Below are 27,721 nucleotides of genomic sequence, written 5' to 3' on the forward strand. Positions count from 1 at the left end.
AAATGAGAGTTTATGACCAGGTCGAGCAAAAACCAAGCACCACCCACAAAATTTCCTGTTTCTGCAAACCCTTTATGCCGCAAATAGACAATAAAGTAACATATTGATTCATAATTGAGAGACTGCTCTTCTCTGGTTGTAGGTTGGGTGCAGATGTCTGTCTCATTATGCAGTCGGGATATAGTGACCGGTTCAGCAAATATGCAAAAAAGATATATTTATATAGTCAATTAAAGTTATTGACTTCAGCCTTAAAAAGGTGAATAATTCATTATCAAATGTAAAAACATTTCCTCTTAAGTCATGTACTCCTACTACATCCTGTATACCTAGTGGGATGAACACTGGCATAACTGTATTCATTTGTGACTCAAACGATTTTGTAATAATCCATATATCTCAATAGAGGGGAATAATCTGTCCCTCTGATGAAGCGATTACTTAGTAAAGCTTTTACAGAAACTGCATGACTCACTTGGGTGAGTCACCAACAGATTTTCATTGCAAGTTATACTGCAACAAAGGAATTTCTTTAAACTCTTATACAAATCACACAATGAAAATGATTTTAATTAGGTGTTCTGACTTCCCAATGGAGAACAGAAAGAACCAATCGGTTACTGGGGCATCAATGATGTAACATCATCTTGATGAACTATAAATGAAAGGATATGTTCAATGTTCCTGCGCAGGTTCTCGTTGAGTTTGGCCTCTAGCTCGCCGAGCTCCTCCTCAGCCTTCCTCATGTCTTTCTGCAACTCCAGGCGAGACTTTCTGGTATCGTAGTAGCCTCCTGTCAGAGCTCCACGGTGGCTCACCTGGTCACCTAGAAGTCATAACACAACATGTTTATAATGACAAAAAAAAAAGATAAAAGGCCTCTGCAGTACTGGAATTACAGTGATACATCGTCCAAAAATAGGTCAAAGATCCTGTTTTTGTGTGCCGTCATAAGAAACCGTCAAACCCTAAAAAGGAGATCAACACCTAATTTAAGAATTTGAACATGGTATTTCCATGGCCTTGGGAAGTTCAGTGGATATTAGTGATCATGAGTTACTACCTCAAAGCCAGAAACCAGAAAAGTGTCAAACCTGTGATGTCATTAGGTATGAAGTCTGGAGCTGCTCCATAGACAATGAATGGAGACTGATTTTGTTTGAGTTATTTTTTCGTACCCAAATTCTCTTTATTCTATTGTAATGCCAGATGTGAAACAGAAAATGTTCCCATATAGTTAGAACATTCCTCTGGTGCGCTCAAAAAGTCATTGTCTATGAAGCTGCTCCACACTTTTTACTCGTTGACATCACACATTAGAGTTTTAGCACCCTGGTTTTCAGATTTCAGAGAGCTGTTCATGTATACTAATATTTTTGGACTTTCTTAGATCATACAGTCAGGGTTATGTATGAATTCAGACAGGGTGGATAGTTAAAATAATGACACAGCTCATACTTGCTCCACAGACAGAGAAGAGGTTTTACGCAGTAGAATTGGGCCATTACACAGTACAAAGTACTAGCTACGTTTTCTGGCAAGGGATTCATCAGCAAGATATCCCAAATATTGCTGATGCAATACAGAATGTACCTGAGGGATCAAAGTTAAGTTACAAAATCGCCAGGTAGACTGGAACCAAGCTGTGTAGTGATACACAAACTAACAACTCTTAAGATGCAAATGTCTACCAAAATATTTTCAAGTATTTTGGTCATGATGATTGCTGACTCACCTTTGGTCTGAAACTACATCGGTTTGTTTCTGAGTTGCCACCTTCCTTATATGTTCTTGTGGTAGTGGTGTATATTGTACTATGTATCACAGCTCAACTTACCCTCCAGAGTGATACAGTCCATGGTGAAAGCTCTGGCAAGCTGGGTGGAGACTTCCATGCTGCGACATATCAGGGTCTTCCCAAACACATGCTTGAAGGCCTTGTCAAAGTTGGTGCTGTAGCGCAGCTTGCTGATCATGGGGATAGCGTCCTTGTAGGGCAGAAACATGCTGGTATAAACACAGTGGCAAATACTACACACATCATCAAACAAGAACTGTGTGTCGCAGAATAGGTAACAGTGAATATATTTCTGGTGCAACCGGGAAAAATCGAGGGAGTTCATTATGGCCTTAATGTCCTGAAGGGGGGAAAGAGGATTAAGTTAGCGTAAGGGCGTGGTTGTTACACCTCAAATTCAAGTGTGTTTAAATATACATAAATACAGTTTATTTTACGTTTAATCTTCCAGAGTTTTTGTACAAAATTGCTGCGTACAGAACCAGATGCAATTTGTGCATGTTCCTTACATTGGTCTCTGGGTAGGCGGTGTCCCTCACGTCCAGCTTGGTCAGAGGCAGGAATGTGACTTCTCCAGGAAGGTTCATTTTGTTGAACTCCATTAGTATTTTAGTGCTGACCTCGTCAGTCTCCACAATGTGATAGAACAGTCTGAAAAACAGAGAGAGAGAAAAAAAAAAAGAAGAGTTCGTAGGCAGACAGAGTAACGGCACGGAAAAAGAGAGACATAGGAGTATATGGGTTTACCATACTGTCACTTTAACTACAAGTCAAGGCTGAATCATTGTAAATAACCAAAAAATATCTGTTAGCTTGGAAACCATCGATTCTGCTGAGCTCATGTTTTATTTGCTCAGGCAGGTACGTCTGGCAATTCTCCAATGTAGGCAGATTTCCTGACAGACCAATCACAACCATTTATCTCATGTTGGGCGGCTTTTAAGACACTGACTGAGAGCGTCACCATCCAGTCTGCAGGTCCCCCAGCACAGTTTATCAGGATCATAAAACTCCGATCAAACTGTCAAACAGATATATATAAATATGAATCAAGATTCTGTTACTTTGTTGCCTATTTCTCTATAAAATGTTTTCAGAAACGATTGGTTGTATGTCTATAGAATTAAATCCAGAATACAGTAATTTCTATATTCGGATACTCGCATTACCTGACGAACAAGTACTCGAGTACTCTTAGTGAAACAAAAAACTAAATAAAAACAGGAGGTCCGTTTTTTGTTTTAAATCCTGCGGCTCCCAGCAATGTCATGATTCTGTCACTTTCTGTCTAATAGCGTCATGGAAATTATATTTCTATTCCTAATTACAAACTAACAAATTTCTTTAAAGCAAGTCATTTGGTGTATTTAACTTGCAGATATAAATTTAAGACAGGTTTCCGTTGACATGAGTCATCTGCAGACAGAAGCACCATAGCGCTCTCTCCATTCTCTTCATCCTCCTCCATTGAGGCGCGCCGGTGCGGGGAGATGAGAGGACACGGTCTGCTTATACGGCCAAAAATGTACCTACTGCTTTTGATGCCGTGGGCGGGTTACTTTTATCGAGGGCTAAGTACAAGCCACCATCACGGGAAACAACAGCAACAAGGGCGGAGAAAATGTATTATGACATTATGACATTGAGGGCTGATTTGGAACATGTCGGAAAAGGAAAAGGCAGCTCCTCACCACTGTGTAGAGAATGTATTCAAACAATGGAACCGCGTTTCTCCTGCGTTTCATATATAGGGGGCCTCACACTACTATGGCCTACGCAGCACAAATAGTGGCTTCAACAACGAGTACTCGGTTACACAAGTAACCGTGCCCATCCCTAGTCCAGAGGCATTTTGGTTTGCACTGTTGATAAGGCCCCTTAGAATCGAAAATGGACTGAGAGGTTCCAGGTCAACAAGCATTTACAAATGACTCTGATGATGCCAGGCTAAATATCTGTATATCTGTATATCTGTGGAAGCATTCACTGCACAAAATATATACAATCTGCTCCTATAATGAGTACACCTTGTTTGGTAGTGACAGTTTCTTTGAAAGCAATACAAGGAGGAAGAAGTAAATATGTAAAAAGAAGCCCTTACCTGGTTCCAGCAGTCACTTCTACACAGGTGTAAAAGGCTGGCTCGCACTCAAAGTTATTCATGACGATGCCGTGATAACCATTGATGACGTGCTGGTTGATGCCCTTCCGACGGAAATGCTCAAGGACTTTGTTGATGCTGTCAATGCCATTTAGAATAGCCTGAAAGACCACAGGAGTAGAAACAGGAATACTGAATCTCATTTCAATTGGGACAAAAAGGAAAAGATTGAATTTGACTCTAAAATAAATAATTCTAAAACTTTAGATAGGAAAATAAGATATACACCAATAAATAAAATCTAAAAATATATGTGCAGCATTATGAACTGTTCACTATAAAAATAAAAAGGTGAGAGAAGATAGATGAAGCCCATCCTTTGCGCTGTTGCCTGTCCTGGAGACAGGATGAGTCAGCCTGGACCAATAAAAGAAAAATAAACGCAGGACATTTGTGCATAAAGACACACAGAGCCTCCTTTCATCTCAGCAGACATTATTCAGAAGTGATATTTGATTGATGTATCGGCCCAGAATAAACGACTGGCAGTGACTGGATGAGGCAGCGAGGAGTGAGTCATATGTAAATTTAGCTAGTTATGATAAGGTGCCAGTAGTGAGGCACATGAATGATTCCATTTGATATACCTATCCTGACAACTGGCTGAGTCACAAAGTGAGTCCTTCGCAGTATTCAGGTGGGCTCATGCGGAGAGAGAGGCAATTTTTCACTTGGGGGTTGATTTATCTTCACTTGCCAATTTCCTCTCTAAGTGCTCTAGCAAGTAAGTGTGTGTGAGGATTAAAAGATGTGTGGCATTGCAGGTCTACGGACAGCATACAAGTATAATTCTGAGAAAAAAATCAGATGTGTTCGTGTATGCACGTAAAAAGATATGTGCGGTTCCATACATTTTTCATCAATTTGAAACCCCCTGAAAAAGCAATTTCTCTTTCACTTTTGTCGTAAGAGAAGCATCAGGTATCCTGTAGTCTCGTTATGCAAGTCGATAATAATGCAGTGACACAGACCTTGCCGGTGGCCGCTCGAAGGAGCTGCTGTTTCTTCTCCAGGTCCTCTCGTTTGGCTGCCAGGGCCTGCTGCTCTGCGTTCTCCTCACGCCACAAGTAGCTGGACAGACACAGACAGTCACACACTGTCACACTTATGTCAGTAGAAAGACCGAAACCAGATCGCAGCCAGTCGGTGATAAAAACACACAAAAACTGGGACACTGTTCTAAAATGCTAATGTCCTCTATGAATATTTTTGATGAAAATAATTCATTAATAAACACAAGCATCTTACAGGACAGAAAAACCTGATTTTATATTTGAGAGGTATTTCTCTTCATAAAAATGAAGAAAAATAAGTGAATTACAAAAGTACTCACCCTCTGAATTTTTACATTTCAAACTATTTTAATTTTTCAATCCTCAAAAACAACAACAAAACAATTTAAATAATTAAACCAGTAAACAATATTCCTCTTGTTTCAATTAGGGTAATTTTAACAATGTAATTCATTCATATTTTTAGATCATACACTACTAATAGCTTGCAGCTGTCATATCTGCATGTTGGGTCCCTTCTATCAAAGATGTTATTATGCTGCCTTTTCACCCACTACATCTTAACAATGGATCACAGTGAACTGGAGGGTGGATTCAATATTAGACAAACACACATATTCATGAAAGCCGTTTCATTTGGTGATGGTACTGTAGTTTCATTTAAACTTAAATAAAAACACATTCACATCAGACAATACTCCAGTATATAACTAAAGGTTGACAAGCTGAAACAGCATATTGGCTTAATGCAAGATGCAGGCTTGATCCGTGTAATGATTCATCTAATTAAGTGAAACTACATTCACACAAAAAAAGCATGAGCACAACACAGAACGTTAAATTAAGTCCAAGACATGAGGTCAAAGAGACAGCGTGAGGAAAAGAAAAGGTTCTTACTTTCTTTCGCTCTGCAGCTCATCTTTCCTGTTCTTAACTTCATAATACTTTTTGTCCAGTTCTTCAACGCGGGTCTTGACCTCGTTTAGATCCTGGTCAAGTTTCTAAACAGACAAAGTTGAAAATCGGTCAGATATACTCACCTGTCAGGAGGTTAGATTAAAAGCTACAAAAGACAAATATTTTCAAGATGTTTTGCTGAAGGTAAAGTAACAAAAACAACCATGTAAAAAATAAACCCGAGTCACTCTGTTTATAAGCAAAATTATGTACACTTATATAGTCCTTTAGTCTCCAAGGCTGTGGAGTCGATAGGTGCTTGTCTAATCTGTTGCCTATATGCTTGAAACATAAACTTATATGATTTCACTTATAAACAGTGTGTCCTGTTTGTTTTCGCTACTTTTTGTTAAGCAAAACTTCCTGGATGTTTTTGTCTTAAATATATCATACAGTAGCATTCAATGGTTAGCTTACCCTTTAAAATAAACCAAGTATTCATCCATCAGGATTAAGGACTGAATACGTTAGGACTTTGTAATTATCTTTAAACATAACTAACTTACATTGTATTGCTCGAGATTCTTCTCCTTGTTGGTCTCTGTGTCCTCCAGGTCTTTGTGGATGGCTGTGATCTGCCTCTTTTTATCATTGATGGCCTGGTCCAGAGACTTCAACTCCTTCTTAATCCACTTGTCCCTCTCTTCCTTGGAGGTGAACTGGCTGCCACGGCCCTGCTTGGCATACAGGTCTGTCCTCTCCTGTGTAGCCTGGGCCAGTCTGGATGGAGGTGTTACCACAGAGGGAGTTACATGTTATAAAACTAAATCACAGGTTCACAGCCAAGTCAACAAGCCATCTTAATTTTATTCATTTCTAAAAATGTAGTAAGGTTGTCAAAAATAAGGATACTTCGATATGTTTTTATTACCATGTGTTTAGAGCGATACAATATCCACATTTGATAGTACTGAAAATACTGCAGCTATTAAAAAAAAGGGTAGATCTACAATCAGATTTTCAACCAAAGGCTGCAAAGATGAAACAACAGGGAAGGAAATCAACTGTGTTGGTACATGTTCAATAACCTTTATTTCCTACAAGAGCACTGTGTGCAAGTTGTTGTAAAAGAAAAAAAGATCCTCTAAAACAGGTGTCCAACCCTGCTCCTGGAGAGCTACTGTCCTGCATGTTTTAAGTTTCTCCCTGCTGAACACACCTGATTCTAATGATTGGCAAACCCCTGACAAGCTTCAGCTGGTTGATAACATGCACATCATTAGAAGCAGGTGTGTTAGAGCAGAGAGAAACCTAAAAGATGCAGGACAGTAGCTCTCCAGGAGCAGGATGGGCTACCCCTGCTCTATTGTTTGCCAAGGACTATGGATTCTTTTTTTTACATACACGTATTGTATTAAAGTTTGAAATTCTGGTTTTGTGATACATTTCCTCATTTCTCTACCCATGTGCCTTTTTATTTTGATCATTTACAGCCATGTAATAGAGTGTCTGCTTAATATATCTGACACGTAAGCGGCAAAGCGTTGAAGCAAAGGTGTGACTCATTTGGGTCCTTCAAAGGAACATCACGAAAGGACCAAAAACACATTCCGTCTATTTAGGATTCCAAAGTGTTTGTATCACACCTGAACCACCTACTTTCTATAATAATCCATAACGATCTCATGTGCATTCACCTCTTGATCTCTTGCTATCCAAATGTATTCTCAATGTGATGACTGACTCATCGAGTTTTACCTGGACATCAGTTACTCCAGGGATTGTTGCTGAGAATGAGTCATTCCTACCTGGATATGCCCCGCTCCTCTTTTTCCTTCACCATGTTGAATTTGGGTTCAGTCTCCTGCAGCTCTTTTTGCTTCTCCTCGATTTTCTCCAGGAGCTTTTGCCGCTCCTTCAGCAGGCGTTTCTGGAAGAGCAGGAACAAGCAATTTACAACAAATCCACTAAGGGTGAGGGAGGGGAAGAAGAGGAAAAAAGCTGTTGTGAAAGAAAGACTGAAGGATGATTTTTAGAAGTACCTATAGTTATGTTGATATATTATCCATGTATCTCTAGACATTTGGTACTGCCACTGTATCAGACCCCAAAAATGACCTGCCTTTGTGTATGTTTGTGTGTTAAGCATGGACTGTGTGGTGTAAATTGTGTATAATTAGAATGTCTTTAGTTTATAGTGAATGTATATATATATGAATAAAGCAAACCCTGTAATAAGTGACCATAAATGCACAGTTCCCATCCCTCTAAATGATTGTGCCTGTAAACCACGGTCACAACGGCAAAAGAAACTGGGATACTACAGGTGCTACTAGATAATACTAGGAACTCTACAACCTGCAACATTCAAAAGTAAAAACGGTTGGCTAAGCTGTGAATTCAGGAAACATGCAGCAAGTAAAGAGGGTAAGTAATCCCTATGTAGGGTAAGCCCATTCTGAAAAATTCATCAAGATTTAAAAATCATTCTCCTCCACCTTCATTAGGAAATGTAACTTTCACCTTGATCTCTCCAACGGCAGACCTGACTTCTGACTGACAGATTTTTCTGTGTTGTATGTATGAAATACTCCATCCCCACGCCCCTCCTGTCACCACCTCAAATCAGAACCATCAGTAAATAGTGACGCAGTTCTGCTTCCCTTGCTTTCATTTTGCTCCAGTAACTTTTGGCTGGTTCTCTGACAGCCGTAGCCAGGTGGGCTTAATCCAACCACTCGCCAGCGTGCTGCCTGGGACCCATCATCGGTCACACACAGACTGAGCCAATAAAGCCGTTATACGTATGATTATCGTCTTCGTACTCACAGGTGCACACAAACACACACTGGACACACGGCCATACGGAGAGTGATTCATGCCAGCGCTGTACACAGAACCTCATGCCAGGAATGATGTACAGTGGAGCTGATGGCACAGCCTGAAGTACAGGCTGGAGCTTCCTTTGTTTTGTTTCTCTAATAATCCCACTATTGGACCACAAACGTTCTTCTGAAAGATTCAGCACTCTTACTGTATACATTAGGACATTAGGCTTTTTTATTAGTCAATGAATTGATTAAGTAAATCAATAGAAAATTCATCAGTGAGAATTATGTAAGTACATAATTTAAATTTTTCAAAAACGGTAAGGCTTTTCTGGCCATTGTGATTTTTTTTTTTTTTTTTTACCTCACAAATTGTGAGGGACTAATGGGGAAAAAAGAGAAAAAGACTACTAGTCTTCTCTACATAGTGATGATGCAGGGAAAGGGGGGAGTGGGTGGGGGTTGTTACTGGTGCAGCATTACGTGTGCACAGTGACGCAGATGGGAGGCTTCCGTACCCTCTGTTCGCTGTTGCCTGCCAGCTCGTCCTGCAGGTCCTTGGCCTTCAGCTCGAGCTTGGTCCTCTGTTTGATCTGCTCCTGGCGCTCGGCCGATAGCTGCTCTCTCTCCTCTTTCATGGCAGAGATCTTGGACTTCAGCTCTCGCACAACACGCTCCGTCTCCTACAGATACGGAGCCAAAATAAAGGAACAGGCTGTGAGATTTGGAGGGTCAATTTAATAACTCGCTTCCTCTTCACTGATAAAGTATCCTTTTATTTAAAGTATCCTTTTATTTACCTTTTATTTGCCACATACTGTCAGAGAAGTTGGACATTAGTCCTATAAAAATGCTATGTTAAATTAATTTTAAGTATTTATTTGGTGGCATGTAACCTTCTTATAACAGGACATATTAACAAAGACAATGATGTAATGTGACAAAAAAATAAAACCATTCAAATGTAGATACTGTATTTTATTTCTGTTTCTGACAAATCATGTTTGCATGATGAGTAAATTCAATGAATCCTGAACTATTTGATTTGACTTTTTAACCCATCGTTAATACTAGAGTTTAATAATTCTTAAGGTAAGATTATTTACCTCTACTTTGTCCCGAGCATCTTGCTGAGCATCACGCAGCTGTCTGGATTTGTCTCCACAGGTCTCTCTCTTGCTGGACAGCTGGAAAAAAAAATACACAAAAAGTGTTGGTATTGAAGCTGTACACAACAGAGAAGGACATTCATTTTGTTTCCAGCCATCAGAAATGCTGATAAAATAGTCATAGCCAAAGTAAGATTAATATGTATTATAATGCAATATTCTGAATGATGGGCAGTAATAATTTTTCTACCCTGGCACCAAAACAGATATCATTCACAAAGTTTTACATGCTCAGTCTTTTACTCTATATATACACAAAGTACACCATTTGTTACCTCATCCAGTTTGGCCCGGGTTTCATTCAGCTCCTGGTTGTAGATGGTGTACTCCAGGGCTCTTCTCATCTTGTCCCACTTCTGGTACTGAGCCAGCTCCTCCTTCTCATCCTCCAGGGTGTGCAGACGCTCCTCAATGTACTTCAATAGCTCATTGATCTTCTCTCGCTTCCCCTCTAGAGCACACGCATCACGTTTTGTTTTTTTTATGCAATAAAAAAAAAATAGTAACTGCCCATTTTGATGCAAGTAATAATTGGATGGAAAATGCTGTGTAAAATGTATTGTAAAACCATAATAATAATAATAATTAATGGTAGTCTCTGAGGCAATGATATTAAGAAGCTTTTACCTGTCTCCTTCATTAGAGAAATACTCTCTTCTTTGCGCTCGTCATACACTCGTGTCCCTGCCACCTCTCTCAGCAGCTTCAGACGCTGGGAATCAGGTGCTGTTGCCATTTGGTTTATCTGAAATAAACAATGAAACAACACGGGAGATGAAAAACCCTGCTGTTTTCCTGCCTGAAAAAATATTTATTTCAACACTAATCCTTAAATCAACTGATACTGGCCAAGACACCCAGCTAAGTACAGTTGGTAATCTTTTAACAGCCCTGCATAAAAAAATAATAATAAATAAATGAATAATGAATAATAAATAATAAACTATCGTCCTAAACAAGTGTGCGGTTGGCACCCACTCCCTTCTCACCTTTCCCTGCTTGACGATGTAGTAGGGGTTACTGCGGGAAAAGCCGGCACTCTCCAGAAGGTTCATGACGTCGTTCTTACTGCAACAATCACAGACGCCATCAAACAAGTGATTACATGAATTCAGAGTTGTTATTTCCTGTTATTGATTGAACAATTCCTCCATAGCAATACTTACGTCACCATCTTCTTGTCTAAGAAGTACTGGTCCTTTTTCGCGCCAATGACACGGCGAAGGGAGACTTCCTCTTTGTCAATCTGGAGGGAGAGTTTATCGCTGGTCAAGAGGAGAATCAAACACATCAGCAGAATTGCCTGCTTATGTCACAGTACTATCAGGCTGCAATCTTTGGAGTGGCACAAACATATGGACTTCATCATCAGAACAATAGCTCCTGCACCTTTTCCAAATTCAAAATAAAGCATTTTCAAAGCATTTCAAGGTGCATTTTTCCAGCACCTTAAAGCTGTGATAGATTACATATTAATATACTGTATAATACAGTATACTGATTATTGCACTTCTATATCACATTGAATTAGATGTTCTATAAAACAACCAAAATCACATTTTGTGACACCACTCTACAGAAGGGCAACAAATTCAAACAACAATGTTTCATGTTTCAAAATGTGTCACCCCTGTTTGTAAGTAGACTTGTTATCTTAAAGCACTTTATTCAAAACCCAAGCACTTTTCAAACCCTTGAAACACCACATTAAAATTCAAGTGTTTTCAAGGATTTCCACTGCAAGAACCTTGTAATAAGCACGGTTCGTACTGGAGGCAGGCAGTGGTCATAGCATAGCTCAATTATGAACTCAACATCATAGAATAGTGATAATGCTCCACTTCCACTGGTAGCCTGGACTAAGGATGTTGAGAAAACTTATTTAAAGTGTCTTGGTACAAATGTAGGCATAAAATGGATTAAGTTGCCTATCTTCATCATAATTTTTTATTCTGTGGCTAATGTGTTGAACATTATACTTTTATATGCAGAGTTTATTTGGCACAAGTGCTGTAATCAAAAGTGCCAATTCCACTACCAGCAAAACCATCTGCAGTAAAAGAAATTAGAATTGGACATACACTACGTACATTTAAGCTTACACTGACCAATTCAGACAGCATGTCAATATACCAGTACACCTCTAGCTTTAGCTTACACTGGCTCCAACAAAGAATTATTTGAGAGGCTTACAGAAAGGATTCAAGAGTATAGTGTTGGAAAGAATCTATCAGAGCGTCTGCGATTACAGTGATAGGATCAATAAGAAATTATTGCAATTCCTACCGGCAGCCGGTTGTCAGAGTTGTCAAATATAATCTCCACAAAAGCCGAAATGACACGAGGACCAGTTCCCTCCTACAGTGACAGGGGAGGAAAAACATAATCATCATAGGTTTACATTTATCAATAGCCTTGTAAGTTTAAATAAGTTTCCCACTGTAAATCAATCTCCTACAAAACTTCATATTTCAACAGAAATGCAACTAATCCAATAAAGACTTTTGTAATCTGCCAGTTATTAGGAAGTTGCACAAGCTTTTGTCAGCGTAAGCAGGGCATTTTTAAAGAACCACTGTGTTACAGAGCCTTTTTCAAAACAGTGGGATCTGTAGAGGAACTTACATGGAGCAAGGCCAGGCGCTGTTCAGGTCGCAGGTGGCTGAACTCATCACTGAGCACAAACTGGATGGCTAAGAAAGCAGAGCACAGCCACAGTTTAAGACAACAAAAACATAGCTACACAGAAGGGAAAAAATGTGCTGTATGGTAAATTTCATTAAGGCTGACATACCATAGAAAAAGTTACTTTTTCCTGACCCATTTCTTCCCACTGTAACAGACAAGACAAATACAAAAAGAAGACATGGTGACTTAGGTACACAGTCACTCCTATGAGACAAGTGCATCCCCTTACACCAATATCATATTTTAAAGAAAAATACATTATAATACAAAATTCTTGAGTGAAAAGTTGACGTGCACATACTCACCGATGACATTGTGCTTTGGGCTGAAAGGGTCCACCACAGTTTGGTCCCTGTAACTTCGGAACCCCTGGATGATGACCTGCACCAGAACCCGTAGACCATGACATTAACCACATGCTGTAGATAAACAGTTATCTAAGGGGACTGAAGCAGATAGCCAGGAACTATACCTGAATGCGACAACATATTACTGACATAAGTTAAAATCAACATGTTATTATAATATAATACAATAATTATAATTTATGTGCTCAGCCCTGCATCTATGATAGACATATGATAAACATATACATCTCACACACACACTCACACACACACACACAGTATTACTACACATCATGCTCTCATTTCATAATTGATTGTATATCCTACAGCGATGGTGCATTTAATCCCTCAGTGCAGTTTTCATCTGGCACAGGCCCTATTTAATGCACTTTCTATATTTTCATACTTGTATTTATACATTTACCGTAGAAATTTGTTTGTACTTTTCTCTCTGTTTTAAAATAGCATCTCAAAATTTGTTCCGTTGTACTTGTGTGCAGTGACAAATAAAGTAGCACTATATATCTATCCATAACATTAACCACATGCTGTAGATAGACAAAATGATATAAATGGACTTAAGTAGATGCCCATTCCTGAATGCAACAACATATTACTGTCTGCGATTATAATACAATGCAATATTGTAATGTATGTGCTCAGTGCTGCATCCATAGTATCATCATAAGCGGGGCATGGTCTCCAACTGGGCCTTGACTGTCGGCTACAGTATGGGCCACTTTTCATTCAAGACATCAACGCATTTGCAAGCGTGCTAACAGTTAAACACCACATTAGACAAACACAATACGGTCAAAGTTCATATTTACATATGCTCTAAGGGACCACAATATGGTAGCATGCAACGTTAATAGAGAAGCGACAAATCCGCTAACCGAACGTTAGCCTTGTAACTTTAGCTTAGCATCCTGTGAGGGGGGACGGTAAGAGTCTGGTGTCGTTATCTCACCTGTTTGATGTACATGGCTGTCTAAACAGGCCGTCTCCTGGTCTGAATATGGAGATAAGTCCCCCTCTCCACTAAACGGAGAAGCCGGGAATTTAACAACCCAAACTTAACAAATTAATAGAAATTGCTGCATTCAAAATGTGTGAAACACTGAGACAGAGGAGAATAACATGGAAAATGGCGGCGGGGTCGGGATAGAATGGATCATACCATTATGTGAAAAAAGGGTTGTAGCAACGAACATAAACTATATGATGAGTAGTAGAGGAATGAATTAGGCGTAATTTGGCAATAGGAAAATACCACACTAATTTGCGCTGTATCTTCAATCTTTGGCCGTATGTGATTGTACGTAAATAACAGGTTGGACACGTTTTCTATGCACTTACCCCCCTATTTGAACATCTGGTTCAGTCTAGCTGTCTGCGTTCTAGGCGCCAAAGACAGAAAAAAGTCGACACATCGCTGAGTACAGGCTGACAAGTAGAAAACAGTGTTGTTAATCGACAGAGACTGCTGTAACCTGAAAACCCCCGTATTAAATGTTTTATTATCTCTGTCCAACAAAGTCACTGCTTCAAACGGGAATTTCGTCTGAAATTCTTTACACCAGGCTGTTGTTATGTGTGCACTAATAGTTTTCTTAGGTTGCACTGGGTGGTTGGTTGCACTAACTTGTGACGCATAATCGAAAGTAAAGTCTCACTATTAATGTGATCAATGATTCTTAATTGAAGCTCATAAAGGTCAACTTAGTGACTGCAGGTGTCACTGTTGTCTCGTATGTCTCGTATTTAGGCCTGTCCGTTTACAAGTGCATGCAAGTAGCTATGCTGGTTATGTGAGCATGTCTATGTTCCCTCAACCCTGTGTTCTCTCAACCCTATGTTCCCTCAACCCCATATTCCCTCAGCCCTATGTTCCCTCCGTCCTTAGTTCCCTCAGCTCTACGTTCCCTTAACCCTATGTTTTCTCAGCTCTAACTTCCCTCAGCCGTATGTTCTCTCAGCCTTATATTCCCTCAGTCCCATGTTCCCACAACCCTATGTTCCCTCAACCCCATGTTCCCTCAACCGTATGATCCCTCAGCCCTATATTCCCTCAGCCCTATGTTCCCTCAACCCCATGTTCCCTCAACCGTATGATCCCTCAGCCCTATGTTCCCTCAGCCCTATGTTCCCTCAGCCTTATGTTCCCTCAACCCTATGTTCCCTCAACCCATGTTCCCTCAACCGTATGATCCCTCAGCCCTATATTACCTCAGCCCTATGTTCCCTCAACCGTATGATCCCTCAGCCCTATGTTCCCTCAGCCCTATGTTCCCTCAGCCTTATGTTCCCTCAACCCTATGTTCCCTCAACCCCATGTTCCCTCAACCGTATGATCCCTCAGCCCTATATTCCCTCATCCCTATGTTCCCTCAACCCCATGTTCCCTCAACCGTATGATCCCTCAGCCCTATGTTCCCTCAGCCTTATGTTCCCTCAACCCTATGTTCCCTCAACCTTATGTTCCCTCAACCTAATAGCATTACAACCATAATAGCCTACCTTTTTTGCAGCTTGTATTTTCCATTTTATGCAACTTTACTTCTACTCCTCCTCATCTCAGAGGGAAACACTAAAGGCTACGTTTTACTCCATTACATTAGTCTGACAGCAGTTTTTCATTTAAATGTTTTCCATACCATTCCTGTCCAGTGAAAACCATGTATCTCCAAATTTGGGGATTTTGATTTGTTTTCTTTCTGATAAACTGAAGGATGAAGTGCTCCTTTATGGGTTGAGAAAATCCTCCTACTTCTTAAAATAATAAACTCCTTAAAACCCGTCTTGGAAAATCCATCACCTGAAAACAGGGCTTTTTCACGAGTTCATGAAAAGTTGACTTTTTAGAATATGTGGTTCTCACAGGATAGTATCACTACAAACATATGAGTTTATAGACTATGATACATTGCTGTAGATTAAACTACCCAACATTTGCCTATTAATCCAAACATAAAAATAGAAAAACACTCACTGTATATTAAGTTGTTTGGTTGATAATACTTAAGTAACATTTTAAATACTTTTACTTGCAGTGGAATATTTTCACAGTGTGGTATTTTTAGGATCTGGTGGCAAGTAAACACCTTATCCAGGTGTCTGTAGAGACGGAGATGGTGAGAAATCAAAGCACAACTGCACACAGATCTTCAGAATCATGTTTTTCCTGTTGTGTTGTTTGAGGGGAAAGGCCTGCTGTAAGCGGCTTGGAAAAGGTCCACGTTTGATTTGTAATCCTATCTACAAACACAATGCTAGAATGATTACATAACTTCAACTTTATTCTTGTGCTGAAAACATTTATTAAACACATATTAACATCCACATTATTGAAAAAAAATCAGACAGACTGTAATTTTCAAATAAATTAGGTTTAAATGCCTGACTGTATTTGTGAATAGGCATAAATCACAATAACAACCTAAGGCATGTATATTGCAGTTTATCACTGTGCTGTGTTGTTCTATCATAGCAGTTCAGAAGACAGGAAAACAGCATCAGTGTTTGTAGCCCATCGTTTTCATCGGCCTCAAGTCCCATAAACTATACTATTATCTTGACTCTTCTGTTTCTGTCTGTCTGCTCTGCTGGTTGCAACACTAGGCACACACAGATCATTCATTTTCATTTTTTTTCAAGTAAGACTACAAGCAGCCACCGTTCCTTTTAAGGCAGTGCAGTTATTGGGCTCAGTTTGAACTGGTGGTGGACCGGGGACTGCAGGCAAGAGGTAGGGAGGGTGAACACGGATGGCTCAAAGTTTTTGGTGTTGAAGGTGGTGTTGAAGTCGTTGGCAAAAAAGGAGGCGGACTCCGGGGCACAGGGTGTGGCAGGTTCAGGTGTGGCGGCATGAGCCGGCGCCGTGGAGAGGACCTCTGACTCAAACTGCAGCAGCTGACCCATGAAACTAAAGTTGGGTGAGACGACTGCCCTACGCTGCTTGATGATGTCGAAGGCCGCATCGAGTTGCAGCTGCTGCGTCCTCATGATGTAGGCCATGCAGATGGTAGGGGAGCGGGAGATGCCTGCTTCACAGTGGACCAGAACCTTTCCCCTGATTGCTTCACATGATCTGGAAGGACAGGAAGAAGAAAAAGACAAGCCAACATTAGTGATCTGTGGTATGAGATGGAGGCACAATTTTTTCACAAAATCATATGTTGCATTAATTCAATTTTTTGAATACAAATAGGTGGCACGGTTACAATGAATCAACAGGGACTTTTAATCGGTGAAAAATAAAAATGAAAAATCACATTTTAACTGTGTAATCATTTCCCACTCCTTACTCCCACTCACTAATTAATGCAAACACTTTTCTACACATGCATAGTTTCTTTCTCTCTCTCTCTCTCTCTCTCTCTCTCTCTCTCTCTCTCTCTCTCTCTCTTTCACACACACACAAACACACACACAAACACACACACACACACACACACACACACACACACACACATATAGAAACATTAGTCAGTACATCTTCTTCATAGGGACATAAATGTACACGCATCTTATACCAGCTCCAGACACTTGAGAGGCTTGACTGAGTCACATAGTGCAGCTACATGAGACTTTCTTTCTTCTTCACTGCTGTGGGGGCGCTGGCTGCTGCTGCGGCAGAGCTCTCTGCATGTTCTAATTTCGGGCTGCAGCACTCCTACACACTTATCTGTATGTTCTGATGCCTACACAAAAATCTACTTTCTGTCTGTCACCTGCCCTGTATAAGGGACACTCAAGACACATTCTGAAATTTTGTTAATTGCTAGAACCACTGCGAACCCACGTCCTCTTTTCTGCCTCGTGTGTAAATTCAATCTACCTACAGGACACTTAGTTCCACGAAGCCACTGCAGACACCTAAATCTCTCTCGCTCTATTAAATAGAAACACTGAGGGCCACTTCTGTCTGGTCCTGAGAGCCACTGCAGGGGGGGCAAGGATGACTTCTGACAGCTTCTCGATAAACCACATGAATGAATCATGAACTTCCCATCTAGAGGGGAGGATGGCGGGGTGAAAGAAAAGGAACTCCGGAAGCGGCGAGTCAATAATATTTTCATCTCCTCCCTGACTGTACACCACTCAGGTCAGAAGGCTTTTTAAATTGGTGATTGATTTCCGTTTGGGTCCCAGCTGCTAGTCGGTGATTATGTGTGCGCACCACATTTCTAATCACTTGGCATGCCTGGTGGCCCTCTCTGAATGTAGGCTAAACCTGCCCCTGGAACAATTTTATGTAATGACACACAGGCGTACACCAAGTTACCCTAACCGTAGTCTGCATCCCCAAACAATGCACAATACTAACAATAGCAACCACCTAATACAGGTTAGCAAAAGCTGCTTGTGGGTGAGCTTTGTCCTTGGTTATGCCTGGCTATAAATAGACACTAACACATTAAGTACATCTTTTGCTGCTGCTGCTGCTATTATCCAGCACCTCTCTCCTCTCCCACACACTCTCTCCTCCTCTGTAACACATTCCCTGCCCCGCTGCCCAGGTCCATAGATGATTCCAACCTACGAGCAACCAACAACTATGCTTTCTCATAATGTTTCAGTCAACTGGCTTTTATCCTCCACCCAACCATCATAAACAACTCTGTGTGTGTGTGCGTCAGCCCCCAGCCTCCTCCACCCGGCCATTACTAAACACGGACAACTCACCCAGTTGTCACACTGACTGGCCACACCCGGCAAAGTAAGCCACTGAGATTAGGCCTGGAGGCGATGACGGCATGGGAGTGTCTTTTTAAAGTAAAGACGTAGGGAGGGAGGGAAGAAGGAAGGAAGGAAGGGAGCGGTGGAAGCAAATCCTGAATGAAAGCAAGCTGGCTGGATATGTTGGTGGGGGATTGAAGGCTGGCGATCAAGTTAAACTGATTACAGCCGGGCTTCTTATAGCCCTCTATTTGTGAATGGTGGCAGGTGAGAGGCAGTGACAAAGTGGGTCTATTTGAAGATGCATTCAAAAAAATAAACACACCTATGTATAGGAGACGCCTTAAGGCATTACACTATAAATAAACAGAAGCTGATGTTGTTCCAGGAAAAGACTCCATTTAGGTGGTGGGGCATTTATGTCCCTTCCTAGCTAGCAAGCCATGTTTTCCCCTTCAACTCACCAATAAAATCTATGGCCTCCTGGAAGTGGGAGCTGATGTCGGCCATGTGGCTGTCCTCCACTGGGATCCACTTGTAGTCGTAGTGGCCCTTGGCCGGCTGCAGGTCCCTGCGCGACACATTGAGCAAGGCTGTGATGTGAAGGTCGCTGAGATAGTCCTGTCTGGAGGCATGGTAGGCACTGCCGAGGTAGAGGAAAGGTAGGATCTCTACAGGTTTACCCTGAAAGGTAGAGGGGGGTGGGAGAGAGATAAAGAGATGTGAGTTCATGTAGATAAGGACTAGAATATACAACACAGTGTGATTTCACAGCCCCCTAAAAAGACATAACACTGGACCTCAGATCTTTATGCATCTGCTTTAACCCACCCATAATCCAACCCTGAGAAAATGATCCAAGCCACAACATCCAAACACCTGTCAGCTGATAAACTGCAGAGAAGAACATTACCTTCACCTGCAGACAAAATGTCCAGGGATAAGAGTGCCCCCCCCCCCCCCCCCCCCCCCCTATTATGTAAACCATCAAGTTAAATAACCCATAATATGTCAGCCAGACACAATAGAGTGTTCTTTGAGATGTGAAGCAGCAGCGTGCTTTTTGTTTGGGCAGTGGAGGGAGATAGAAGAAAGGTCAGATATGAAAGGGTGTTTTTCGCTATGGGGCTTCTGATGTCAGCTGGGCATCATTGAGCGGTCTCTCCATTTTTGAGCCAAAATGGGAGGAGTGAAGGTCAGATAATCTTATGTATGTTGAGAAATTTTTTCAATGCTAAATATAAGTCTCTTTGTTTTTTAGCAGGGCCTGAATGTGTTTTTGTTGTTGTTGTTGTTGTTGTTGTTTTTGGATACTGTTAAAAACCTGACAGTGGACTGTGGAGTGCTGTATTATAAAAAAGGTGTTTCCATACCTGATCGTAATCTGGTTTGTGGTGAGAAAGCTTCTCGCTGTGGCTGCAGACTCTTTTGTCAGTTTCAGTTCCGCTCTGGTCGATGGGTTTCACCTCAGTGCAAAGTTCAGGGTATTGGGAGTGGAAGTTCTCATATCCCCCTGAGAGAAGAGGGGGGAAAACAACCATGAGCACATACTGTAATAAATAAGCTTAGTCTAATTCTGTCTCGACCCTCCCAATAGCACAGGCCCATAGGCTACATCTTGGGAAATGGCAGCGTTTATGAAACACGTCTTAGCAGCGGATTATACCCTTTATAACCTGATTATAAGCGCCTAATTAATTACAGGCGCAGGACGGTAATCCTTTTAGGGCAACATCCTGAGGACGCAGAGGTGACAGACGGATATGGATGCGTTTCAACGCATTATCACAACCACGACGGTTGTATTTATTTAGCTAAGCGAAATGGTTCGCATGGGACTCCGTTTTTTTCTATCAATGATAGTCACTGCCCCACCAATTTGCCTGCGTTTCTTGCGCACTGACTCATCCGTTCCGTTGACGCACGTAGGACGTTTAAATCCCCAAGAAGTGAGAGACAAATGTAGGCTGCTCTCTCAACGTAAGCGAGAAGGATAACAACAGACATATGACTTGGGTTTAACTGTATATGGATCATTAGGAAAAGTGAAATAATTACCCAAGGCCTACAATTAAAAATAACCTGAACCTGAATAATATGTGTTATTTTGTGATAATGGTTCAGGGGGCCTATGGGGAGAAAACTGGCAGAAAAAAGGGAAAATTGTTCCTTTAGGTTTGAGTGCAGTTTAGGGAGATTTAAATGGATTATCTTTTAAATGTATGGGGCAGGAACTACAGACGCTAACTGAAGTTGAATTCCCAAACGAGACTGTTTTCAAGATTAAAATGCACTTAAAGCTAAACTGTGAAATACTGAAATCACCGTCACTGTCTTTCTTACAATTTTAGTTTTGAAACAACATATCTTTGTTATTCCCTTTTTCGATAAAAAAAACAAACAAACAAAGAAACACAAAAAAAGGTTTAATTTCACAATTCTCTCACCTTTCAGGAAACAGACGTTTGCCCCGCTCGCTAGATGAGAGAGAGTGTTTATTACTATTTGTGCTACACTGTCCTTCTTCAGTTTTTGCCAGTGGGACGTCCGGTCATCCAGAGCTACGATGGCCGATATGCTCCCCTCCCGAAGCCGAAGCACGGATCTCTCATCCGGGATGACAAACTGCAGAGGCACCGGCCCTCCCCGGGACCTCCGGACCACCACGGAGTTGAGATTGACATTGACAGAGCCTCTGATATTGGAGTTCGTGAATGAAAGATAAGGTCTGCAATCCACAATAAGGCAGTTCCCGCACTCCTTGCGGATGATTTTCCTCAGATGCCGGCAGTCTATGCTGGAGACTTTCATGATGATGCTTACAGTTGTTATTATTATTGCCTAAAGAATGAAGCTTGATTACTCCTGAACGGCAGTGACGGGCGAGTGAGGGCTCCCGTGCGCGTCTGTGTCTACATGTCCTCTGAGGGGATTCCGGGTTTTCAGTTTTATGTGAATGGAACCTCCGGCCCGTGACGTCACGGACCATATATGGACACCGGCGAGGTGTGACCAGAGAGACAAAAAAACCCGCCCACATCTATGACTGTCCCGTGACTCCGCCCCCGGTCTCGGTAAATAAAGAGCCCTCCACCGTGTCTGATCCAACTACTCACTGTGTCCTCCGCCTGTGGCCCAACTACACTCGTCCTTTCATTTCCATTTTATTTTCAGCTTCCACTATTTGTGTTCAGCCAACATTGGGAACAAACCAGAGTGACGACAGCTTATTGAAAGAAGGTCTTATAGGCTACACATCCCCTTGACTATAATAAAAAAGACTCAATACTGTGGAAGGATGCTATCGAACATCCCAGACATGATTTCTAATCTCTATAAGTAAGTACACAGTAATAGAGATGCTTTGCAATTAGACTAGATGGCATACAAAGAATAGCTATATACAAATGATACAAACACCAGGAGGTGTTACAGGAGTATCATAAATGAAAATGGCTGCAACAGTAACCATTGTTATTTCGTTTATTTATAAATCTGCTGATACATCCATTCCGCATGAAAATGACAGAATATAGTGAAAACTGCTCCATGGTGACATCGTCAAATGTCTTGTTTCGTGACATTAAACAGAGAATAGATGCAAATCTTACCAATAAAGACCCTGGAAATGTTCTGCATTCAACAATTAATTCATTAATTATAAGATTAGTTTAATGTTCTGTCAATTAATCAATCACTCAATTGTGCTAATGCAAAAGTTATATGGTCACAAACTGTACTGTAAAGTCCATATATGAGCACCATACACTAACACATTCGTACAAAAACACACACTTATGGAACAGGCAGAAAGATATTAAAATGAAAATAAGGCAAAATTCATTTTTTTCCTCAATCACGTTGGCTCATTTTTCTTTTCATTCTAGTTTCTAAAAAGCTGTAAAATTCTCTAAAATGAGCAATCTACTTAAAAGAATTAGAAATGCATCTGTAAACAAGAAAGTAATGGTTCAGAAATTTAGACTTATTGTTTTGAAAAAAAAATCTCATTTGACAATTTAGCCTGAGCTGATGAAAAAACAGTAATAACACAAAGAGCCCCGGCTGCAGGTCTCCCAAAACATCACCATCATCATTTTCAGTGATAAAAAAGCAAATAAAAAAAGTCATATAACATGTTATGCTCACATATAAACTCATTAGTGACCACATTAACTATACTGTAAATCCCCAAAGGTGTTTTTTTTCTCGTAAGGGCTACTTATGAATAACCTTCTGTGGAGTAGTCAGTAATGTGGGGTCTTTCGGGGAGAGCTCAGTCGTTGGACCAACAAGTAGCTGACAAAAGCAACTTAACTTCCACTCAGTCCCCATTTTAGCTCAGTGAACCTGCCTTATATCCCTCAGCATGTAAGCCTAATCCCCCAAATGAATGAACAGGTTTAAACGTCACACTGCATGCACTCACGTGACAGGCATTCAATAATAACACTGTGTTTTTGGGTTCTATTTGTCTGTGTGTGTGTTTGTGTGTTTGTGTGTGTGTTTGTGTGTTTGTGTGTGTGCGTGTATTTGGATTTAAATTTGTAACTTTAGCCCTCATCCAATTGAAACCATGAATTCACTGTATGTCCAAGAATATTGCTCTTTTATACAATCTATGATGCTACCAAAGAGCAAGGAGAGTGGTATCAATCCTCTCATCTAATGTTCAGCAGGAAAGCAAATAACTGTGTTTCCTAAAATGTTGAGTGCATTAATATTGTAAGTGAAATATCCATGTCTTTTTCAATAACGCATCAGGCAGAGGTGCTATATAAATGCCGTGAATATATTAAAACGCTCAATACACAGAGATCGTATTCAGAAACTGTGTATTCAGACAGACGGTATGAGAAAAATAATGTTTTTTGAACATTATACCACATAAACATATTCTAGTAGAAACCCAAAATACAAGTATGAACCTGAAAATTAGCATAATATGAGACCTTTAAATTACAATGCTGAACTTACTAAAGCAGTTATTACAGTTGCTGCTGTAAGTACTAGCTAATTAGATAATTTGACTGTTAATGTGAATCTCTGACCCAGTATGCTACAGTACGTATTGAAATAATTTTTGTTTCATTAAAAGTCTGCGGAGAAAGCTACAAGGTTCAAAGGCCAAGCCACGCTTTAAAATGTGGCTTATACAAAGTGTAAGCACTGAAAGCCTCTTTGGTGAAATGAATCCAACAAATATGTGTTACATCATGTTGTGTCTGCTGTGCTGAATGAATGCGTATGAAAAGAGCAAAACAGAGACAGACAGAGACGAGAGAGAGAGAGATAGAGAGAGAGAGAGAGAGAGAGAGAGAGAGAGAGACACTGAGCAACAGAAAAGAAATTTGACAAATGGACAGACACCAGACAAAAATAAACAAACAAAACAATAGATCGCCCTTAAGGCCATGACAATAATGTCATTAAATAATGGAGAAAGGACTCTGAATGTGGTGCTGTGCCTGGCTAGCTGCCTGTCTATGACTGTCTGAAAACAAGATGCAGTTATCTATCTATCTACCTATCTATCTCTCTTTCTCTCTCTCTCTCTCTATATATATATATATACAGTATATACTTTATACTTTATATATACTTATATATCTATATATACTTTATATAGACGTGGCTAGATAGATAGAAATAAATGAAAATACATACATATATATATATATATATATATATATATATATATATATATATATGGATGGATGGATGGATGGATGCACTGTAAGATGAACTGGACGGGTTGGGGTTGGCTGGAGGGATGCCTGGTTGGCTGCAGAGGATTAGAGGGACAGCAGGCAGCGTGCCATATGGTCCAGTCTAATCTGGGCTTGTGACATCATGGCTGATGAGTGGGGTGGCCCAACATCCGTTTCTGAGCCCTCATTTCATTATGGGGTTTGTTAGTGTCAGCTCTAAACAACAACAGTAGGCCCATACGAGCCAGAAAAACAAGATGTGTACCGAAGTGCTTTTCCACCAAGTCCTTTATTTCTATATATCCCGCTCTTTTCCTCTTTTTATTTCTCTCTTTGTCTCTACTCTGGTGTCTTTCCTTCCCCCTTCACATCGCTCTGACAGGATCACCTCAGTATATCAGTGGCTCTGTAGTATCACTAATATATTTAGGAAGCAGGCAAGCCGCTTTAAAGCCCTGTAGTCAGCTGGTTGACTATTAGGCCTTTTGTGTCGACTGTGAGCGTGTCACACAGTGACATCTATGTTGTGATGTCATTGGGTCACAACTGCTACAGGTCAATTTGGATTTCTGGGATTTCGAGGTTCAATTGATTTACCCATAAAAGCATCGGAATTGCAGTGTGCCTGTCTTATTGTTGCCAATCAAAGCTGAATAAAATACATCAATGAACACAAGCTAGAAGATGAATAAACACACAAGAAGAATAGCAACAACAAAACAGAAGAACACATCCTGTGGCATGCCGAGCCGAGCCGAGCCAGACTAGAACTAAAACAATTAGTTGAATTGACAACAGTTGAATTAAAAATTTTACAGGCTCCAACTGTTGTGGCATATTTTCTGGTTGTCACAAAGCTCTCTGTGTAAACTGAATACGGTATATTTTAGGATGACATTTTTTATTTTTTTTTGCTATTTGCTGACATCCTATAGTCCAAATGATAAATAAAGAAATGAATCAGTAGATTAATCAAGATAGTTTCAGCCTTAAAGGAGAGAAAATGCTAACGTGAGCGTCAAGTGGCCTCAGCTGCCACTATGTTCACTATCCAGCCTCTATATTCTGACAAGACACACTGACAAATTTTGTGTCAGACAAAGTTGCTGTTGGACAAAGTAACAGCCAAAATTCATGGGGAATGTACACAGAGTTTACATAGGTGGGGCGCAGAAGAGTTGTATAACCGCTACACAGACTCTGTCAGCAGTGTTTGGCTGCTGCCGGCTTCACTGTGTGCCTCTGACTTTGATTACAGCTGGTTCTGCAGGTTTGGAAAATGTGCTGCCTCCCATTGGCCTTGACACAATGAGGTATGTGTCTTCATCATTTAAATTTAAAATGTACTGTATTAAACTTAATCATAAAAGCAAAGCTATTTCTTCTGCATTTATGTGTCTGGTGCTGCAAGACTTTTTTATTTACAACAGACAATTACTGTTGGCCAAACATTAGTACGGTATGTAAGTGCGTCAAGGCACTTCCTGCCTAGAATGTCCCTTTTTCCATGTGACTTATAAAAAGCACCAAAACACAATAGGTCGCCTTTGCTGGGACATGTACCCTCCCTCACCCTCCCTCACCCTCCCTCCCCCCTCGAATGCACGCCTACTGCACAGGTGCTTCCTGAATTGCTGGCTGAGCCCGCAGATGATGTTTCCTAATAAGGCCCACGCTTTACTCATCTCACCTCGGCTGACCACTGAGTACATCAGCGTGGAATTACACTCATTTATCAAAATGACTCAACGGAGGAGTTTCAGTGTTGAACTACAATCAATAGTTTGCAGTACATTTATTGTAACAGCAGCAGTCATTTGTGGGAATGTCCCCCACAGAATTAAAAAGAAAAATATCACAAGAAAGCAATTGACCAAGAATAGCATGTTAAAAGTGTTTGCTGATAAGAAAAAGGGGAATTAAGATAACGCGGTCTTTTTACTCTGGTAGTAAAAACGAGTGTTGGCAGACAGCTGCACCTTTGGTATCTATTCAAGGTATATATATGTTTTTCTTTCATCTAGCCTTTATTATATAGGACAGACAGAAAATGGGGTGGGAGAGAGGGGGAGACGTGCAGCAAAGAACCGCAGGTTGGAGTCAAACCCGTGGTTGCTGCCTCGAGGACGCCCAGCCTCTTTACATGGGGTGAATGAATGCTCTAACCACTGTCCCACCGGCCACCCCATATTTATATTTTTTTCTATATTTATATTTGAATTTTTCATTTATATGCCGGTTTTCTGCTGTTGTCCTGTCTGTCCTACGTTATGAGCTCTCTAAGAACATTTGCTGTAATTGCAATAAAATTAATAAAAAATAAATAAAATATTCCTTCTAATATAACTCGATTAATTAAAAAAAACTTTAAGTGAAAATAATATGGGAAAGTGGATCATTGTACATTTTACTGATTGAATGTTAATGTTGAATGTTGTTTATTTTCTTTTTTAAGTCTCTTTTCTTCAATGTCTAATCCCCTTAATTTGGAGAAGAATACACTTCATAAAACAATCTTTTAATAGAAACAAAAATGGAAAAATCTCAGCAGCAGCAATCCGGCTGTTAAGTCGTGAAGTAACGCCCTTTCAAAATATGATTCCCGGGTCCAAGCCTGTCCAAGCCTTGTATTACTACAACGCAGCAGTGCCGTGTTCCCAGTTGTTTGAACAGATCTGAGTTTTAAAAAATCACTGTTATTGTCATTTTACCTCTTTCTTATGAATGAAAAAGGTGTCTAACTGATGTTAGAGGTGATCGTAATTGTTCACATATTCGGCCGTTGTGTCTGTTTTGTTTCAACGGAGCGTTTGGACCCGGAAATCGTATTTTGAAAAGGTGTTATGTCAGACTTAACAGCCGGATAGGTGTCGGTGTATACAGTATATGCAGTATAAATGCTTGCTGTCCTTTCACCTATTTTATCAGTGCAATTAGCCAAAGTAATCATAATGATAAAAAAGGAGCCATAAAATAAAACTATATCAGACAATATAACATGAAGCTTGAATGATTGAACGAACTGTAGGCTGCTCAGCATTCAGAATGTTAACATAGCAGAATTTGTGCTGCTAAATAAAGATGTAGTGTAGTAAAGGCGTCATGCAGAGAATGAAGTCACTCTCCCTCTGTGTGTGTAGTTTCTCTGTTCTTTGTTATGACAGATAGTCACATGGCCATGAAAAAACAGCGGTATTTCAAGTTTCGGAGAACGGTCTGTGAGAGCTGTGTGGAGGCAATCCCAGCCTCCAGTATTTTGAGTAGATCCACTTTAAACGATAAAAAGGCCCACTCATATCAGCAGATCAGCTTTTAGTCTTAAAACAAACGACATGGATAGGATGAATGTTATAGGTAGATAAAAGTAGAAGTCACAGAATTTCAATATGGAGAAAAACAATGAGTAAGTACATAAGTATGGAATGCT

At 40.5% G+C, this 27,721-nt stretch overlaps 2 protein-coding genes across 2 annotated transcripts in view; both read right to left on the minus strand.

Moving 5' to 3' along the window:
- Positions 1-14,009, minus strand: part of smc3 (structural maintenance of chromosomes 3) — a 28,354-nt gene extending 14,345 nt beyond the window's left edge. The window contains exons 1-19 of the mRNA XM_083927112.1: positions 13,872-14,009; positions 12,860-12,935; positions 12,661-12,699; positions 12,492-12,559; positions 12,153-12,224; positions 11,033-11,112; positions 10,856-10,934; positions 10,494-10,611; positions 10,142-10,317; positions 9,804-9,884; positions 9,216-9,380; positions 7,678-7,799; positions 6,436-6,649; positions 5,870-5,973; positions 4,931-5,030; positions 3,900-4,060; positions 2,308-2,449; positions 1,838-1,988; positions 674-826 (exon numbers count right to left, since the gene is read on the minus strand). Coding sequence (XP_083783238.1) covers positions 674-826; positions 1,838-1,988; positions 2,308-2,449; positions 3,900-4,060; positions 4,931-5,030; positions 5,870-5,973; positions 6,436-6,649; positions 7,678-7,799; positions 9,216-9,380; positions 9,804-9,884; positions 10,142-10,317; positions 10,494-10,611; positions 10,856-10,934; positions 11,033-11,112; positions 12,153-12,224; positions 12,492-12,559; positions 12,661-12,699; positions 12,860-12,935; positions 13,872-13,886 — 2,116 coding nt within the window. The 5' untranslated portion in view covers positions 13,887-14,009. The remainder of the gene's footprint in view (positions 1-673; positions 827-1,837; positions 1,989-2,307; positions 2,450-3,899; positions 4,061-4,930; positions 5,031-5,869; positions 5,974-6,435; positions 6,650-7,677; positions 7,800-9,215; positions 9,381-9,803; positions 9,885-10,141; positions 10,318-10,493; positions 10,612-10,855; positions 10,935-11,032; positions 11,113-12,152; positions 12,225-12,491; positions 12,560-12,660; positions 12,700-12,859; positions 12,936-13,871) is intronic.
- A 2,198-nt stretch (positions 14,010-16,207) lies between these two features.
- Positions 16,208-21,494, minus strand: dusp5 (dual specificity phosphatase 5). The gene is given in 5 exon segments (XM_083934475.1): positions 16,208-16,977; positions 16,980-16,991; positions 19,048-19,267; positions 19,957-20,096; positions 21,031-21,494. Coding segments are annotated over 5 exon segments (1,128 nt in total). The 5' UTR covers positions 21,395-21,494; the 3' UTR covers positions 16,208-16,585.
- Positions 21,495-27,721: the final 6,227 nt, after the last annotated feature.

The sequence above is a fragment of the Echiichthys vipera genome (assembly GCF_963691815.1).
Source record: "Echiichthys vipera genome assembly, chromosome: 2".
NCBI lineage: Eukaryota > Metazoa > Chordata > Actinopteri > Perciformes > Trachinidae > Echiichthys > Echiichthys vipera.